Below are 20,309 nucleotides of genomic sequence, written 5' to 3'. Positions count from 1 at the left end.
TGATTTATGTAACTTTTATAAACTTGAAAATATCCCTATCACGAATTATTGCATAAGATTTGATCGTGTTATCACAAAGACTGGCTAAATTGGGGGGGGGGGGACCCAATAAGTAGTTCAAATCATTTTATCGATATGCCATGTTCGCACATGTCGGAACAGGTCAGTTAATTCCTTCCCTTAGAGACCGGGGAGCTAACCGCGTACCTGTTGAAGAATGAACCGGCTACTAATAGGCAGTGACTTGGTTAAGGAAACCCACCACCGGCCCAGGTTCATAGATTACTATATTATGTAAGACTATAAATGTTAAAACAAAGGTTTTTGCTGCTAAGATTCAGACAAACAGTTATGTTAGTGATATAGGCGGTAATTAATTGTTGGTTATGGAAATCAAGAAATGGTTTATTTCCAACAATGAGCATGTCTCAATTGCTAAGTTAGTGATATAAAGGCAACGTCCTTATAGGTGACAAGTAGAAGCAAAACGACGAGCATGGATAGAGAGAAATGAAGCAATTTTAGCCATGTGTATAATCTTGTATTTTTTGTCTTTTTATTTCGTTGTATTGTTTCCTTCTTGTTGTTCTAGGCTTCTAACTTCTTGCTTGGAATGTTCCCTTTTTGTTTTTAATCTTTGGCATTTTTTAAAAAAAGGACAACCATGTACGCACTTTTTTGTGGTTGAACAACTATACTATTATTAGGTATCACCTAATATCATACATGTTTTATAGTAACAAAACATTTTAAAAGTATTGTCGTTCATAGACACATACCCAAACACGTCTCACACGGTTTGAAACCATTCATAATGTTGAAGAGATTCATTATGAGTGGTAAAAAACAAAGAAAATTTGAGCAGAATCTATGTCATTCTTGGCCAGAAGAGTATGTTCAAAACAAGTAGCAATAATGATTTAATAACAAGTAGTCATAAGAAATATCAAACAGTTTTAACAGAATAACCGACAGAAGTATCTATAACATTAAGAAACACATCAGAATCGGGTATCATTTTCATTTCTTGATTTTCTTCAAGAACTCCAAGAAAGTCTTGCCACCCATAAACGGCTGTAAAACTTCTGGTATCGCAACACCTTTTTCAGTTTGGTAGTTTTCAAGAATGCAGCAAAGCGTCCTCTCGGTTGCTGTCAGAGTAGAGTTCAACAGATGGCAGTATTGCTTGACCGAATCATTGCCCTGCACATCAAAAAAGAATAAATAATAGTATGTATAAAATATAAAAATAATAATGAAAAAAAACAAACCTGCTTTTGTCCAAATCGGATTTCCAACTTCCTTGACTGATAATCAGTACAATTCGAACACGAAACAAGTTCTCTGTAAGTTTTGGAGGCAGGAAACCATGCTTCCAAATCATACTTCTTCGCTGCAGCATCGTTTAAAGCACCCGACACTATAGACACTACTTGATAGGGCAGTTTCAACTGTCACATATAAAGTTCATCAAAGTCAAAACCAAACTATCAAAAAAACAGACTATTATACACTCAAAAGATGCATACCATCTGATAAAACTCCTCGGAGTTTTTAATCATCTCCTCATGCATTTCCCAAGAATCATTGCCAGTTGGTTTGGTTAAGCAAAACTGTTCAACCTTTTCAAATTGATGAACACGAAAAATTCCAAGAGTGTCTCTACCGTGTGAACCAGCCTCCTTACGAAAGCAAGACGAGTATCCAGCATATCTGATAAATTTTCCAACGTTACACAACCAAAAAGAGAATATATGTATGTATATATGCGTGTGTGCAAAAAACAATTAGACCTCAATGGTAGTTCACTTGGATGAATCCAGTCACCAATATGATAAGCACACAGTGGTTGTTCAGCAGTTGCAATCAGATACTTGTCATCTCCCTCACCTGTTACCTTTAAATTAAAAAAATAAAATAAAATCAGTTTATATTATCAAGAACAGTTTCATGACTGCGAGCTTCATCTTGACATATATAAATTATACTATTATAACAAGTTTGTATAAGTGTATGACTTTAATATTTTTTATAAAAAGTAAGTTACCTTGTAAAGTTCTTCATCAAATTGGGCTAACTGAGCACACTTTCCCATAATATCTTTCCTCATAAAGAACGGTGTCTGCAGTGCCGTGTAATTCCTTTTTTCCAAAAAATCAAGACCGAAATTTATAAGTGCCTGGTTTAAACGTACACCGTCTCCTTTTAAATAATATCCCCTGCCACCAGCAACATTAGCACCTGAATTTAAAATATTGAGATGATCAACTGGTCAAAGTCAAATATACCATGAGTACATTTATAAATACTTGCAACTTCTTGTACCTCTTAATTTAAAATGACTGGTTTGGTTCTAAAATCTTAACAATTAAAGTTTTTAATCATATCCAATAGATGAATTATTTAAAAAATTCCAGCAAAATGAAAATAAAGGTTAACGAGTCAAACCTAAACCAAAACCACATTGACCTTAATTAAAAAAAATCTTCATTAGAACCAAAACCTAATTGACCCGTAACTCAACAACTGACCGCCAGTTTTGGTCACCTCTACTATGAACGGATAAGCATAGGCCTGCAAACAAACTGAACAAGCAAGCACAGAGCATGTTTATGTTCGTCCATTTAACTTTACCAAACACGAACACTAACACCTGATCGAACTAACTTTTTGCGCACGTTTGCTCATTAAGAAAATGAACATGTTCGTGTTCGTTCATGTTCGTTTGTTAACATTCTAAGCAAACGATTCACCACAACATAATTTAACAAGCCAACAAACATAAACATTCATAAACAAACACAAACGTACAAATCTAATACATTAAAAAAACTAACATAAATAACAATAATCCCATGTATATACACACACATTTATAAATTTGACAATTTCTATTGATATCTAAGCTAACATAAATAAACGTACACATATGAACGAACGTTCACAAACGTAAATAAACGAACACATATGAACGAACGTTCACAAACGTAAATAAACGAACACATATGAACGAGCGTTCACAACGTAAACAAACGAACGAAACATTTCATGTAGTTCATTTAATTAAAAGGACAAAAGCGAATAGTACACTGAACATTCGGTTTGTTTACAAGCCAAGCCTGACTAAACATCAAAATATAAATAATAAAGCACAAGAATACCATATATAGTCAAATCATTGTAATACCTTTCTTCAAATCCGCAATTCCAAGAAGTTCAACAAGCTCAACATGATTTTTTAGTTTCGGTTCTTCTCTTCTCTCGCCCCAAGTCCGAACAACAGCATTGTTCGCCTATATTATACAAGGGTAATATTGTAATACAACCACCATGTACAAAATGCATAAAAGATAAAAGAAAACTGTTACAAACATAACATGCATTAAAAAAATAAATGTTAACCTCGTCATTGCTGACGGGAACTGAATCATGAACAAGATTCCCAATTGTCGCCAATTTAGAATATAATGCATCCTCGGCCTCTTGAACCTCTTCTTGTTTCCTTGCAGTTGAGTCCTTGTTTTCCTGTGTGCTTTGAATTAGGGAGCTTGCGTCTTCTCCAGACTTGAAAACAATAAAATTTACAACTTAGTTTTTGTTTTTGGAATCAAAATTCAAAACATTATATTAATTAATTAAGATCACAAAGACAATCATTCTGTTTTAACAGATGAAAAGGACTTACAATCTTAAGTTTAGCCACTTCTTTGTTAATCCTGTTAAAGTCTGTTTTCAACTGATCCAACTCAAATTTACCTGTATGATAACAAAACAACCAAATAATTATCGTGTATATCCAAAGCAACTAATAACAAAAGCAAAATAAAAACGCACGTTGTCGCCACTCTTTGTCAAGCTGAATAACCTCATCGACAACTTCGACACTTGCACCGCGACGACGCTGAGATTCACGAATAATTTCAGGGTTTGCACCCTTTTCTTCCCTAAATAGATTAAGATCCAACATGCTTTCTGAAAACAAAAACAAAAAGGATTTTTAAGAATTAGTAACATAACACAATTGGCTATTATTATTATTATTATTATTAAATCAGCACCAATGTGTATGAAATATTATAACAACAATTCTAACTTCAAGTCAACAATTAGTGTGTTAGGTCAAACACAAACATACTCAAGTATAATAACAGATATATTATGTTAAATTTGAGATATAAAGGGATAAATGAAGGCAAATACATGGATAGGACTAGAAGTAGAATAGCAACAAACAATCGTTACTTCAAATCGACAAGAAACTTACACAAAACCGGTGAAGAAAACGGCTTGCAAGCGGCGGCGACGATATAGAGAATCTACGCAGCAAAGGGTTTTTTTAGTGGGTTTTGACTATATTGTATTGTATTGTGGTGTTGATAGAATAATAATGTTTTTAGTGGGCTTTGACTATAAATCTTTTAACTTTAAAATTAGTGTGTACCAGTTTAAGATTTGTTAATCAAAAAAGTACGAAAGTGATTTTTTTTTTATTTTTTTAAATATTTGAAATTAGTTGGCTAGACTCCATCATTTACCCTTAGTGATACATAAAACTTAAAATGGTCTTATAGTCATGACATATAAAGTAGTTAAGCGAGTCGTATTCATGTTGGATATTTGTGTTCTACGTGTTGCTTCTTACGTGTTAAACCTGTTAAGACACGAATTTCCAGCCCTATAAAAAGCTAGTGTACCACCGGACAGGTCGGTAAAACCCGAGCGGTAGCAAAACTCAAACGTTATCGGTCTTTGTTTTGAGGCGGTAAGTCGACTCGAATTCGGTCAGTTTTGATCACGTGTGTTATGATATCATAACTAAAACAAAAAATAAGACAAAAACAATATAAAAAGTGAGGTGGGCCAATGTGATGGCGTCCGGCCGGGAATTGATGCGACGAGTGTACGCAAATTTGTTCGGTATCCGTCACATTCGTTACGATACAGAAACTAAAACAAAATCAAGTGATCGAATTTGATCGGTTTCACTTAACAACACAAGTATCTGGCCCACACCAAAGTTAATGTTGAAAAACAACCATTCTCACATATACAAAAACTTAAATAACAAAATTATAAAAAAAACCACCAATGTTTACACCAACAGAGATTCAAACTTGGGTTTGTGACCAAATATTTAACTTAAACTTAACATTATCAAGACAGCCATCCAGCCAATACCAAGAGTTAGGCCAAATAACCAAACCATTACTATATATACAAAAACAAAAATAAAACACTTTGTGGCATCGGAATTCTCAAATATACTAATTAGATAATCGGCAAGCTTGACATCGACTCTTTTTTGTTTAGGAGAATCCGAGATCAAGTTTGACTTGTTTCGAGCTATTTTTCTAAAGTTTGAACTCGACTTGTGAGTTATTTTGTCAAGCTTAGGCTTAGCTCGGGGTTGGCTTGTTTAGTATTTATTAGGGAAAATACCATAAAAAACCAATATACTTTCTGCTTGTTCTTGTTAAAGTCCCTTGACAATTTTTTGTATGTTAAAGTCCATCCACGTGTTAAATTTACACGTTCAAGTCCCTCAACAATTTTTTACTTGTGTGTTTGTTTTTTTCCTTTATATATACAATAGAAACTCTATAAAATAATACACTTAGGATCACCAAAATTTATTAATTAAAAGAGTTATTAATTAATCGATAAATTAATAATTATTAATTTATATATTAATTAATATTTTATTAATTTATAGTAGAATAATTAGTTTACAAACATCTTTCAAGCTTCCACTTAATTATTGTATACAATGAATCTTGCAATTTCAGCATGAACTATGGATGTTCGTGCAAATACAATTGCGAACTGCTTTCGTCATTGTAAACTTCGATCAACAGATAACATGACTTTTGAGAACTCAGATGAAAGTGGTGAAAGCACTCAAGAACTCCAGAATTTGATCAAAGAGTTGGGTTATCGCAATGCAATGGATGTCGAAGATGTTCTGACTCACCCAGAAGAAAATGTAGTTGCACAGTTGTTGACTGATGAAGAAATTATTGTAAGCGTTATTGGAATTAATAAAGATGATATCGAAGAAGAAGATGATGAAAGTTCTACAATGGAGCCCCCTTCGCGAAACGAAGCTATTAAAGCGGCAATCACATTGAACAATTTCTTGTTGAGCTATGAGAAAACAACACTAGAAGTTCTTACCATGCTAAGGAAAATTAGAGACGAGATTCAAGGGGAAATTGATTTCAACAAAAAACAAAAGACAATTGAGTAATTTTTCAAGAAACCTTCATAAATCATTCATGTAATATGCTATATATAAGAAATTATTAATTTATATTTTATAGGGGTCTAAAGAAATTATCAAAAATGTATTATCTTATAATTTTAGCGAATTATTAATTTAGCACTCTATCCCCGAGTCGGGACCGGCAAAATATATTATCTTAGAGAGTTTATTAAATAATCGAGTATTGATTTATCGAGTTTCTATTGTGTGTGTATATATATATATATATATATATATATAATTGATTTCTTTTGAGAACCACTTTGAGTTTTAAGAACTCGAAAGAACTCAACGTAACTAATTTTTTTATAATTTTTTTACATGTATGTAATACGTAAGTGTAAGTAACTGTTTTGGTCAAAAATCGTTTAAGGATCCAGTAACCAAATCTGTTATGTGAGGTTTAGTGCTAAGGTAACAAAAATGAATATATGAACGAAATAGGGATGAACACCTTGATTTGTTGCAAGGAAAAACCCCTTGAGCCTGATTAGATCAAAGGAAAAAAAACCTCGGGTGATGACAAATCGTCTATCACCACTTTATTAATATTAAAAAAGGGTAATAGGTGGAGTTTATGATCAACGAATACAATAAAGCTATGCGTGTTTGATTACAGAGAACTATCAGGAATTTTTTACCAAAATGGGCGGTGGAGAAAATTATTTACCATAATAGGTGATTTTGAAAGTATTTACCAAAATAGGGTTTTTTATTGATACCTTTTTCTAATAATCTATTTTAGAGTTTATTTAACTTTTATTTAGTCCATTAATCTATTATATCATCTTTTTTAATTTGTTTTCTTCAATCAACTAATTATATTTCTTTTTTCCATAACCAATTTCTTTTGTAAACATGGTATCCATCGTCTTTTGTATATAAATTTGGATCCAGTTACAAATTATACATCGATTAAAAATGTAGTCATATTGGTATGGCACAAAATTGTTTAACAAGTTAAGAATCAATATCAAAATACAAACAAAAATAATTCCACCTGTCGAAGCACGAAATGGAATCTGACCTGACCCATGACGGAGCTTCCACGGATTTCGAGATGAATGAACCGCATCCTGGTCTGCTGATCCTCTCCTCCGGCTGCTCGCGATCTGCAGTGGCGTTTTGGGGGTGTGGAGGTGACCGCTAAGATGATCTTGAAGATCTCTTGTTCACAGACACAAAAACTGGTGGTGGCACCTACTGAGCATGACCTCATGATAAGGAGGTGAAGACCTCCTTATATAGAGTCTCATGGCCACCATCATGATACCCTAAAGGGCCTAGCCCAATTAGGGCTACCTTCACAAACCTCCTCAGCCCAATAACAAATGTATTAGCCCATATAATAAAACAAACCAAATATAATAAATTTAGGATTGTAAACCGGGTTTAATACCATACCCCTACAAGCCCCCCCAAGTCCAGCGTTGCTCCTGGGCGCGTAAGCGCTTAGGTGGAGCGTTGGACTTTATAAGGTGTTAGGGCGGTTTTTTCCCTTTTATTCGGCCTTATCTTTATTGTCTTGAGTCTGGGAGATTTTCTCCATGATGGTGACGCGTTGTGATCCTTAAGATAATGGTGGTGTCGAGTTATAAGGATAATAAAGCTTGCGCGCGAGAGGCGTCTTACGAGCTGAGAAATAAAGCCTGCGCGCGAGAGGCGTCTTACAAGCAGGGTAATAAAGCATGCGCGCGAGAGGCGTCTTACAAGCTGAGCAATGAAGCCTGCGCGCGAGTGGTGTCTTACGAGCTGAGAATAATAAAGCCTGCGCGCGAGAGGCGTCTTACGAGCTGAAAATAATAAAGCCTGCGCGCGAGAGGCGTCTTACGAGCTGAAAATAATAAAGCCTGCGCGCGAGAGGCGTCTTACGAGCTGAAAATAATAAAGCCTGCGCGCGAGAGGCGTCTTACGAGCTGAAAATAATAAAGCCTGCGCGCGAGAGGCGTCTTACGAGCTGAAAATAATAAAGCCTGCGCGCGAGAGGCGTCTTACGAGCTGAAAATAATAAAGCCTGCGCGCGAGAGGCGTCTTACGAGCTGAAAATAATAAAGCCTGCGCGCGAGAGGCGTCTTACGAGCTGAAAATAATAAAGCCTGCGCGCGAGAGGCGTCTTACGAGCTGAAAATAATAAAGCCTGCGCGCGAGAGGCGTCTTACGAGCTGAAAATAATAAAGCCTGTGCGCGTGGCCGACGGGTTTATGAGGATTCCCAACCTTCAAGTATGGCGGGGAGCCGAATGGGAAATTGAGGATTCCCAACCTTTAAGTATGGCGCGGAGCCATATGGGAAATTGTGAGGATTCCCAGCCTATGGCGCGGAGCCGTATGGGAAATTGTGAGGATTCCCAGCCTATGGCGCGGAGCCGTGTGGGATATTATGAGGGTCCCCAACCCTTAAGTTTGGCGCGTAGCCATACGGGATATTATGAGGATTCCCAACCTTTAAGTTTGAGCTAAAGCTCATATTTTTGGGCTAAGGCCCTGACGTTTTAGAGTTAAGACTCGTCAACGCGTTTGAGCTTGGAGCTCACGCATGTATGTTTTACTTCGCTTTTTTTTTTAATTTGATGTCAATATAATGTTGTCATATTGCTCAAATTAGTAAAAGAAAGTGCGAAACATGTATGCGAAAACTTGTATGAGGTGGCGCGAATGCAAAACTGCTGTGGCGAAGTGATCGCCGGGAGCGCGCATGCAGAACCCGAAGTTCATACGCGGTGGGACGCGTAATCTAAAGATTTTGAATGCGTGAGCATCTGTGATGTGTGAGCATGCGTTACGCGTGAGCATGCGATATGCGTGAGCGTACTTGATGCTTGAGCATGCTTGCTGCTTGAGCATGCTTATTGATTGGGCATGCTTATTGCTTGAGCATGCTTGATGCCTGAGCATGCTTGCTGCTTGAGCATGCTTATTGCTTGGGCATGTTTATTGCTTGAGCATGCTTGATGCTTGAGCATGCTTGCTGCTTGAGCATGCTTATTGCTTGAGCATGCTTGATGCTTGAGCATGCTTATTGCTTGAGCATGCTCTGCCTTCATGTCTGGGCGCGCGCGCGCGACCCGCTGAGGCGCAGAGTAATTGCCTGGGCGCGCGCGCGACCCGCTGAGGCGCAGAGTAATTGCCTGGGCGCGCGCGCGACCCGCTGAGGCGCAGAGTAATTGCCTGGGCGCGCGCGCGCGACCCGCTGAGGCGCAGAGTAATTGCCTGGGCGCGCGCGCGACCCAAAGGTTTTGAATATTCACATCAGGTAGGTTTTATGTAAAACCAACAGATCTGATAGGGTTTATAAACCTATGAATATGAGGTGTGGCTGCTGCTCGGACGAACCCAGATCTGAAAACCCAGATCTGAGGGTTTTCCCCAAAAGCTCGTTGTTTTCTTCCTGTTTCTTCCAGATCTGGAAGTATTTTCCAGATCTGAAAACACAGATCTAAGGATTTCCCCCAAAAGCTTGGTGGTTTCCTCCTGCATCTTCCAGATCTGGAAGTATTTTCCAGATCTGAAAACATAGATCTAAGGGTTTCCCCCAAAAGCTTGGTGGTTCTTCCTGAGATTTTGATGAACGGATCGGAGGGCCGAGAAGAGAGGCCAGTGTGGTTCATTGCCGTCCCACGGATGGCGCTAATGTCGAAGCACGAAATGGAATCTGACCTGACCCATGACGGAGCTTCCACGGATTTCGAGATGAATGAACCGCATCCTGGTCTGCTGATCCTCTCCTCCGGCTGCTCGCGATCTGCAGTGGCGTTTTGGGGGTGTGGAGGTGACCGCTAAGATGATCTTGAAGATCTCTTGTTCACAGACACAAAAACTGGTGGTGGCACCTACTGAGCATGACCTCATGAGAAGACCTCCTTATATAGAGTCTCATGGCCACCATCATGATACCCTAATGGGCCTAGCCCAATTAGGGCTACCTCCACAAACCTCCTCAGCCCAATAACAAATGTATTAGCCCATATAATAAAACAAACCAAATATAATAAATTTAGGATTGTAAACTGGGTTTAATACCATACCCCTACACCACCCACTAAAGATGGTAGTAAGAAAACCATATTCTAAAAGCAATGAAATACAAGAATAAAAAATAACGATAATGAAATCAATATTTTTAGAGAAATTTAATACCAAATAGAAAGCCAAAATTGGACATACAAATCAACCTGCAGATTGAAAACTATGAAAATTGATTTAAAAGCTGAATCAAATCGTGTATAAAAACAGAACATGAAAATCGATTATAAAAACCGAAAGTATTAAATCGAACCTGGGAATTACGATTGAAGTCCAGTGGATTGGAGCTGCTATAGAAGATCTGATTATTGACGAAGGGAGAGAGGATAAACTCATAACCGATTAGTAGTTTTTTTCTCCTTTTAAACCTTAAAAATAAAAGTAAATAAGTGATAAATAGAAAAACCCCATTTTGGTAAATACTTTCAAAATCACCTATTACGGTAAATAATTTTTCCCTTCCACCCATTTTAGTAAAAAACTCGAACTATCAGCTAGAGTATGCGACTGTAAGCTAATGAGTGCGTGTTTTGACCTAGTATTGATCATAACTCAGTATATAAAGAAAAGAAAATAACAACTAACTACTTAGTCCTACTAATCCGCTATCTTTCCACTCACTTCCCTCGTGCAACTTGACCACGTGCTTTGAGAAGTCGAGTAGCGAAATAGGTGTTGGACTAAGTTTTGGAACCGTTGTACTTGTTAAATATCAAGTTTGACTTGTTTAGAAGAACGATTAGAAAGCTCATAGATTTGCAGAATAAGAAAACTAGCATCTATGTCGCATAAGGTAAGAGTTGCAACTTTGACCCATGTGGGTAAAACTTTATAACTAACTGGTCAAAGTCAAATATACCATAAGTGCATTTAAAAATACTTGCAACTTCTCCTCTTAATTTAAAATGACTGGTTTAGCCGTTTAGGTCTAGATTCTTAATATATAAAAGTTTTTAATCGTATCCAATAAATGAATTATTTCAAGAATTCCAGCAAAAATGAAAATAGTTGTTGATGAGTCAAGCTTAAACCTAAACCTTTTTTACCTTAATTAAAAAAAATCACCAAAACCTAATTGACCCGTAACTCAACAATTGACCAGCCAGTTTTGGCCACCTCTACTATGGACGGATAAGCATATGCCTGCAAACAAACTGAACAAACAAGCACAGAGCATGTTTATGTTCGTCCATTTAACTTTACTGAAACACGAACACCAACACTTGGTCGAACTAACTTTTTGCGCATGTTTGTTCATAAAGAAAATGACATGTTCGTGTTCATTCATGTTCGTTTGTAAAATTCTAAGCAAACGGTTCACCAACAACATAATTGAACAAGCCAACAAACATAAACATACATAAATTAACACAAATGTACAAGTCTAAATGTCTAATGCATTAAAAAACTAACATAAATAACAATAATCCCATGTATACACACACACATTTATAAATTTGACATTTTCTATTGATATCTAAGCTAACATAAATAAACGAACACATATGAACGAAAGTTCACAAACGTAAATAAACGAACACATATGAACGAACGTTCACAAATGTAAATAAACGAACACATATGAACGAACGTTCACAAACGTAAACAAATGAACGAAACATTTTATGTAGTTCATTTAAATAAAAGGACAATAGCTTTTGTGCATGTAAACGAACTTCCAACCGAATAGTACACTGAACATTCGGTTTGTTTACAAGCCAAGCCTGACTAAACATATGCCAAAATTCCAAATATCAAAATATAAATAATAAACCACAAGAATACCATATATAGTCAAATCATCGTAATACCTTTCTTCAAATCCGCAATTCCAAGAAGTTCAACAAGCTCAACATGATTTTTTAGTTTCGGTTCTTCTCTTCTCTCTCCCCAAGTCCGAACAACAGCATTGTTCGCCTATACTATACAAGGGTAATATTGTAATACAACCACCATGTACAAAATGCATAAAAAATAAATGTTACCAGCATAACATGTATTAAAAGAAACTATTAAAAAATATATGTTAACCTCGTCATTGCTGACGGGAACTGAATCATGAACAAGATTCCCAACTGTCGCCAATTTAAAATCTAATGCATCCTTGGCCTCTTGAACCTCTTCTCGTTTCCTTGCAGTTGAGTCCTTGTTTTCCTGTGTGCTTTGAATTAGGGAGCTTGTGTCTTCTCCAGACTTGAAAACAATAAATTTTACAACTTAGAGTTTGTTTTTGGAATCAAAACATTATATTAATTAATTAAGATCACAAAGACAATCATTCAGTTTAACACAAGAAAAGACGAAAAGGACTTACAATCTTAAGTTTTGCCACTTCTTTGTTAATCCTGTTAAAGTCTTTTTTCAACTGATCCAACTCAAATTTACCTGTATGATAACAAAACAACCAAATAATAATCGTGTATAACCGAAACAGCTATTGACAAAAGTAAAATAAATAAATAAATAAAAAAAGAAAAACGCACGTTGTCGCCACTCTTTGTCAAGGTGAATAATTTCATCGACAACTTCTACACTTGCACCGCGACGCCGTTGAGACTCACGAATAATTTCAGGGTTTCCGCCCTTTTCTTCCCTAAATAGATTAAGGTCCAACATGCTTTCTTGCTTTCTGAAAACAAAAAATAAAAAGATTTTTTAAAACTAATAACATAACACAATTGGCTATTATTATTATTATTAAATGAGCACCAATGTGTATGAAATATTATAACAACAATTCTAACTTCAAGTCAACAATTAGTATGTTAGGTCAAACTCAATAATACTCCAATATGCTAACAGATTTATCAATTTATTATGTTAAATTTGAGATATAAAGTGACAAATCAAAGGCAAATACATCGATACGACTAGAATTAGAATTGTGGTATGTGGGGTTCGTTTTTTGGGGATTTTCAATGGAGACTAGTCTCTCTTTCTATCCATTTCGGTGGTTTAGGGTTATATTCAGCTGAGGATGTTTCCACCTATACTTTCGTCGCCTCGAGAGCACAATCTTGGAAGTTACAGGACCACATTTTGCGTGATTGTGGTGTTGATTGGTTGGATTCCGATTTTGGGTGTGCGATGGATTATTTGCACAACTCTATTCCCGATTTTGATCTTGGCAGGTTCGCTAATAAGGACGCCGCCACCCCTAAAGCCTAAAATGCTTTGGGGAGTGCCCTTTATAGTAAAACCGTCCAAAGTTTGGGAGAAAAGTTTGGCATGTCCTCTCATCAAAGAGCGGTATTAGAATGTCTTCAGGCTCCTCATGCTCAAGACTTTTTGACTGTCACCCCAATCGAAGGGTTAGGGCAGCACATGTCAGCAGCGGAGTACCGAGCCATTCTTAAATATCGTTTAATGATTCCACTGTTCCCAGTTGATGAGCCATGCCCCGTCTGTCGTAAGGTTTGTTTAGATAATTTTGGTGAACACGCGATTCATTGCAAAGAACTCCCTGGGTTCAAATATAGACATGATTTGGTCAGAGATGTCCTTTGTGATGTGTTAAAACGGGAGGGAATCTTGGCAAGAAAAGAGGCTCCTGTGAATTTCTTGTCGGATCCACGTGAAGGAAGGTCTACTCTCCAACCAACGGACATTCTTGTGTTTGGGGGGGGGGAGCATGCTTGTGTGGACCTTACTGGAGTGTCCCCTCTTGTCGGGCTTAGGGACACCGGGTTTGTTGCTAGGCATGTCGTGCTAAAAGCAGAAGCAGGAAAAATTGCTAAGCACGAGAATGCGTGTGTGGAGAATCAACACGCCTTCATTCCTTTTGCTTTTGACACATTTGGGTCTCTTGCCCCCGATGCTGTTGCGTTTCTAAAAAGAGTTCAGCGGGTCGTGCACAGTAACTCATCGACACCGAAAAACGATAACTTTGTTTTCAGTAGGATCGGTTTTGCCATTCAAAAGGGGGTGGCGGCGCAGCTTGTTGCCCGCTTACCTGCCTCTTTATTGTAATTGGAACTATTTTTAATATAAATCTGAGCACCTGAAAGAATTAGAATAGCAACAAACAATCATTACTTCAAATCGAAAAGAAACTTACAGAAAACCGGTGAAGAAAACGGAGGCAGAGATAGAGGGAGAATCTACGCAAAGGGTTTTAAACGAGTATTGTATTGTGTTGTGTTGTGTTGATAGAATAATAATGTTTATTAGTGGGTTTTGAGTTTTGACTATAAATCTTTTTAAATTTAAAATTTAAAATTTTAACAATTTGTGCTATAAAAAAGCCGGTGTATTACCCGACGCGTTGTGTCGGGACATGTCAGTAAAGCCCGGGTGTAGCAAAATTCACACGTTGTCAGTCTTTGTTTTGAGACGGTAAGTCGACACGAATTCGATTATTTTTGGTTACGTGCGTTATGATATCATAATTAAAACTAAAAATAAGAAAAAAACAATATAAAATATAAAACTGAGGTGAGTCAATGTAATGGCGTCCGGCCCGGCATTCATGCAATGAGTGTACGGAAATTTGCCGGTCTTCGTCACGTTTGTTATGGTACCAGAATTAAAATAAAATTGAATGATCGAATTTGATCGGTTTCACTTAACAACATAATCATCTGGCTCACACCAAACGTTAATGTTGAAAGACAGCCATTCTCACGTATAAAAAAACATAAATAACAAAGTTAAAAAAAAAAAAAACCCACCAATGTTTACACCAACAGAGATTTGAACTTGGGTTTGTGACCAAACAAACCCACCAACGAAGTTGAAAGAGATACACCAATCTTGAATTTTTTGTACTAACAGGTGGTTTAGAGAGACCCTTTGTATTTCTAGGTGGTTTACTAACTCTTTTGTAAAAATGGATAACTCGAAAGGGGGCCTGCGAGTTTTACCAACAAACTATAAACTCGCAAGGGGGGCCTGCGAGTTTTAAAAAAATCTGACACATTTTTTTTATCTTGCAAGAGTGGGTAGCTATATATAAACACATCAAATCTCTACCTAAGTTTTATGTACTATTCTCTCTCTACATGTTAAGAATAAGAATCTTGCACTCTTTCAAATTTATTCTTTACCTATACTTGATATATCAAATCCTACACTAATATTCCTTTACATGTTTTGGATGAAATTCTTGGTCAAACAAAAAGAAATCACGCGAGTGTATGGTTTGGAAGAGCTGCCAACAAATATATAAACTCAACTTCACATACAAAAATCTAAATCTTGTTTTGAAGAGATAAACCCAATCTTACATTCAAAAATATTTTTGTTGTTTTGAATATGGGGTACTTTTAAAAAATCTAAAACTTGTTTTAAAATTTGTAGTACAAATGAGTTTGAGGGTAAATCCGGGTCTACTAGAAAATGATATTTTATTTGCTATTAATGAACACCGAGCTTATTCTTTGTTTACAGGATACTTGAAGGAAAATAGTGTATTGAATGTTACGCGAGGCGATCAAAAATTTTGGGAGTCTCTTAGAGATAAAGCAATCCCACCAAGTGTTATGACATACATTCGTTTAGCGGTTATAGGACCGTCGATCATGCATTAGTTACCGCTTTGATCGAGAGATGGCGTCCAGAAACGCATACCTTTCACTTTCCATTCGATGAAGCAACGGTAACTCTACAAGACATACAAGTTTTGTGGGTTTGCCGGTCAACGGTGCTGCAATTACCGGTGTTAATTACAAGTTCTCGTGAGAGCAAATGGTTAGTATGTGTGAACAACTTTTGGGTTTTACGCCTGAAACAAGAGATATAGTTGGGTGTAAGCTAAGTTTGCCACACATTTTAAACGAAATAAAAACCCGCTTTCCGGACAATCCAACCGAAGAGCAATATATACAAAGCGCGAGGTTGTATATATTGCATTTGTTTGGTTCTACCCTTTTTGTTGATTCCGTGAACAACTTGGTACACTTTTATTTTTTAAATCACTTAGTTGATTTAAATGCATGCGGTCAGTTAATTTGTGGGAGTGCAGTATTAGCAAGTTTGTATAAAAACCTATGCAAAGCATCATCTAATTTAGCTGCGGAGATTTGTGGTCTTACGTTCCTATTGCAGATATGGGCATGGGAGAAGATACGTTGCATGGATCCAACAATTTATTATGAGGTCGATTTTACCAAACCATACGGCGCTAGGTATGTTAAAAATTGAGTTGTTTTGTGCATTCACATGATTTCTTTTTGTTTGACCAAGAATTTTACCCAAAACATGTAAAGGAATATTAGTGTAGGATTTGATATATCAAGTATAGGTAAGGAATCAAATTGAAAGAGTGCAAGATTCTTATTCTTAGCATGCAGAGAGAAAATAGTACATAAAACTTAGGTAGAGATTTGATGTGTTTATATATCGCTACCCACCCTTGCAAGATAAAAAAATGTGTCAGATTTTTTTAAAACTCGCAGCCCCCCCCCCCCCTCTTTGCGAGTTTCTAGTCTGTTACTAACAGCCCCCCTTGCGAGTTATCAATTTTAAAAAAGAGTTAGTAAACCATGTAGAAATACAAAGGGTCTCTCTACACCACCTATTAATACAAAAAATTCCACCAATGTTTACACCAAAGAGGTTTGAATTTGGGTTTGTGACCAAACATTTAACTTTTAACTTAACCTTATCAAGATAACCATCTCGCCAACACCAAGAGTTATGCTAAATAACCAAACCATCACTATATATACAAAAACAAAAATAATACACTTTGTAGCATTAAAGTTCTCAATTACACTAATTAGATAATCAACAAGCTCGACCTTGACTCTTTTTTATTTAGGAGAATCCGAGCTCAAGTTTGACTTGTTTTGAGCTATTTTTCTAAAGTTTGACTCGACTTGTGAGTTGTTTTGTCAAGCTTAGGCTTAGCTCGGAGTCGGCTTGTTTAGTATTTATTAGGACAAATATCATAAAAAACCAATATATTTTTTGTTTTTTCCTAATTAAAGTCACTCGACAATTTTTTGCACGTTAAAGTCCCTCCATATGTTAAATTTACACGTTAAAGTCCCTCCACATTTTTTACTTATGTGTTTGTTTTTTGCCCTTTATATATATATACACACGCCTTTATAATTTAATAATCTCAAAATGATTTTTTAGTTTCGGTTCTTCTCTTCTCTGTCCCCAAGTCCGAACAACAGCATTGTTCGCCTATACTATACAAGGGTAACAATGTAATACAACCACCATGTACAAAATGCATAAAAGATAAAAGATAACTGTTACGAACATAACATGTATTAAAAGAAACTATTAAAAAATACATATGTTAACCTCGTCATTGCTGACGGGAACTGAATCATGAACAAGATTCCCAACTGTCGCCAATTTAGAATCTAATGCATCCTTGGCCTCTTGAACCTCTTCTTGTTTCCTTGCGCTTGAGTCCCTGTTTTCCTGTGTGGTTTGAATTAGGGAGCTTGCGTCTTCTCCAGACTTGAAAACAATAAATTTTACAGCTTAGCTTTTGTTTTTGGAATCAAAACATTATATTAATTAATTAAGATCACAAAGACAATCATTCTGTTTTAACACATGAAAAAGGACTTACAATCTTAAGTTTAGCGACTTCTTTGTTAATCCTGTTAGTCTTTTTTCAACTGCCAACTCAAATTGACCAAAACAACCAAATAATAATCGTGTATAACCGAAACAGCTATTAACAAAAGTAAAATAAAATAAAAAAAAGAAAAACGCACGTTGTCGCCACTCTTTGTCAAGGTGAATAATTTCATCGACAACTTCTACACTTGCACCGCGACGCCGTTGAGACTCACGAATAATTTCAGGGTTTCCCCCCTAAATAGATTAAGGTCCAACATGTTTTCTGAAAACAAAAAATAAAAATAATTGGCTATTATTATTATTATTATTATCATTAAATCAACAGCAATGTGTATGAAATAATATCAACAATTCTAACTTGAAGTCAACAATTAGTATGTTAGGTCAAACAAACTATGAATCTTATAACATTGAAAATCTAATATGTTAAAGAGGTCGAATCGAAACAATAAGCACACAAACCCTAAATTTGACATAAATACACTAAAACAGCAGCAATTGATTAAAGGAACTTACAAAAAACCGGTGGAGGAGACAGGAACGGCGGCGGCGAAAGAGAATCCACGCAAGGGTTTTAAAGGAGATGACGGATAGAATAATGTTTTTTAGGGGGTTTTGCAAACAAACATATAAAATAAAATACGTTATAAAAAGCACATAGTATGTAAATCAAGTGTGTTTATATTTATAAAGGGTGGTTATCGTACAATAATACCTAATTGTATGATAAATACACGATCAGTTTAAGTGTCTAAGGAAAAAATAAAAAACACGCGTCTTAATTATTCTAAAAGGGTAAGATCGTCAAATAATCTCTCATAAACCATCCCGAAAATCACTCACAAAATCAATTGAATCTATCTACAAATTTCAATATCTTATAACACGGCGCCGATTCAGTTCTACATGTAAGCGTAATCAGAAAGTACTAGTCACGGAACGAAGATGGAGAAATTGAAGAACTCTAAATCATCTACTTTGGGAATGGAACGAAGATCGAAAGAAATCATGATAGACCTCAGATTACAGAGAAAACATGTGTTTTTTTTATGATTCTTGTAAGCGTTTTAGGTTTAATTATTGTTAAAATGTAACCGTTGTTAATTTAAGCGTTTGAAAAGCATTTTTGGTTCCTGTGTCAACTGCATCTATGTAATTAATCTAGATATTGTGTTATGCGTTTGACAAACGTTTATAGTTCTTGTATCATATTTTTCTATTTTATTAATTTGACTGTGGTATTAAGCGTATAAATGTTATTGTATCATAACTTTAAATTTTGTTAATCTAGATGTAGTGTTACGCATTTTTATAAGCGTTTATGGTTCTTGCATCATCTGCATCTATGTAATTAATCTAGAAATGATTTGATTAAACTATAAATCAGGATACGCGTAACCGTTTATATGCAAATTACTTAATTTAGATTACGTATCAAAAGACAATTGTACCCTTCTCGCTTAGGAATAAATTGAATCTGATCAACTAAATGCAACTGAACCAAAAGTGGAAATCGACACTCCCTATTGTTGCGTACGTTTTGTACGATAAGCTATTATTGTATTTTATCTTTTCTCTATATTTATAATCCTCTTGTGGTTTAGTGGTCGAAGAACAGATAATTATCTAGTGGAAATCCAAGTTTGATTTATATATGTGTTAATTTTGGTGGATTAGGGTAATGAAGAATTTGAGCTAGAACTTGAGAGGTTGTCAGTTTGAATCCCGAGCTCATCCAGGTTTTCGTCCCATCGTGTGTCACACTAAAGAGTTATGCTCTTGTGATAGCATAGCGACTGTCAAGTGACAGCCGACGGTATAGTTTCATGGGGAAAGTTTGGCCCGATTAAGACAACATTAGGGCTATAAGCAGACCAGACCGAACTGAACAAGACCTTGTCCGTTTTTTGTCGGACAAACGAACGATTCAGAAACACCCCAACGAACTAAAATTTGTGTCGTGTCCGTTCGTTAAGGAATTGAGTTTGTTTGTGCTCGTTTTCGTTAGTATTGTAAATGGACACTAATTGACAACCGAACACAAACGGACACTAATGAACGTTAATGGACAAACAAACATAAACATATCTAAATACTTGACAAACACACTAATCGACAACCGAACACAAACTGACACTAATGGACAAACAAACACCAATGAACACTAATGAACGTAAATGGACAAACAACATAAACATGTCAAAATACTTAACAAAAACACTAATGAACATTGCACCGCATGATATCAAAAAATACCTAAGACTTAACATAGTAACCAAACACATAATCATATCAAAATAATGTTTTGGTGTTCAAAATCCACAAACTTCTAGCGTTTAACAAAAAACAAGCTTCAAATTCTTCATTTTCAAGGAATTTTAACGTACACGACACTATTAAACGGACGTTACCGAATGTTCACGAACACTATTGAACGGACGCGGCCCTTGTCCGTGTTCGTCCGTTAAGCTTACCGA

The 20,309-nt window shown here is 36.1% G+C and overlaps 1 protein-coding gene and 1 long non-coding RNA gene across 5 annotated transcripts; both read right to left on the bottom strand.

Moving 5' to 3' along the window:
* Positions 1 to 905: 905 nt before the first annotated feature.
* LOC143548145 (serine--tRNA ligase) lies at positions 906 to 18,400 on the bottom strand. 4 transcript variants are annotated; one of them, XM_077039388.1, is made up of 10 exons: positions 18,349 to 18,400; positions 12,768 to 12,909; positions 12,599 to 12,669; positions 12,316 to 12,477; positions 12,096 to 12,201; positions 2,048 to 2,241; positions 1,794 to 1,897; positions 1,530 to 1,713; positions 1,272 to 1,451; positions 906 to 1,203 (listed from the first exon to the last, which is right to left on the bottom strand). In XM_077039388.1, exons 2-10 carry the CDS (start codon positions 12,898 to 12,900, stop codon positions 1,021 to 1,023), a joined length of 1,317 nt encoding a protein of 438 aa, XP_076895503.1. In that variant the 5' UTR covers positions 12,901 to 12,909; positions 18,349 to 18,400; the 3' UTR covers positions 906 to 1,020. The 4 variants fall into 4 exon arrangements, with proteins under 4 accessions (XP_076895503.1, XP_076895502.1, XP_076895504.1 ...); XM_077039387.1 differs by lacking the exon at positions 18,349 to 18,400 and adding an exon at positions 14,342 to 14,366 and having other exon boundaries at positions 12,768 to 12,913; XM_077039389.1 differs by lacking the exons at positions 12,096 to 12,201; positions 12,316 to 12,477; positions 18,349 to 18,400 and adding exons at positions 3,188 to 3,293; positions 3,403 to 3,564; positions 14,342 to 14,366 and having other exon boundaries at positions 12,768 to 12,913.
* On the bottom strand, positions 17,350 to 17,864 carry LOC143548129 (uncharacterized). The gene is made up of 3 exons (XR_013137889.1): positions 17,819 to 17,864; positions 17,542 to 17,703; positions 17,350 to 17,418 (listed from the first exon to the last, which is right to left on the bottom strand). It is a non-coding gene; the product is annotated as an uncharacterized LOC143548129 (long non-coding RNA).
* Positions 18,401 to 20,309: the final 1,909 nt, after the last annotated feature.

The sequence above is a fragment of the Bidens hawaiensis genome, unplaced genomic scaffold, assembly GCF_021521415.1.
Source record: "Bidens hawaiensis isolate Kalapana, Puna unplaced genomic scaffold, B.hawaiensis_p1.1 tig00014913_1, whole genome shotgun sequence".
Lineage (NCBI taxonomy): Eukaryota > Viridiplantae > Streptophyta > Magnoliopsida > Asterales > Asteraceae > Bidens > Bidens hawaiensis.
This window is presented reverse-complemented; position numbering and strand designations above follow the sequence as displayed.

Bases quoted from the DNA above. Each gene is read 5' to 3' on its own strand.
- LOC143548145 (XM_077039388.1), bottom strand. From the start codon at position 12,900: ATGTTGGACCTTAATCTATTTAGGGAAGAAAAGGGCGGAAACCCTGAA. The intron at 12,202-12,315 runs GTTAACATATAT...TGTATAGTATAG, and splicing joins TTCCCGTCAGCAATGACGAG to GCGAACAATGCTGTTGTTCG. The intron at 1,714-1,793 runs GTCTAATTGTTT...AAAATTTATCAG, and splicing joins CCAAGTGAACTACCATTGAG to ATATGCTGGATACTCGTCTT.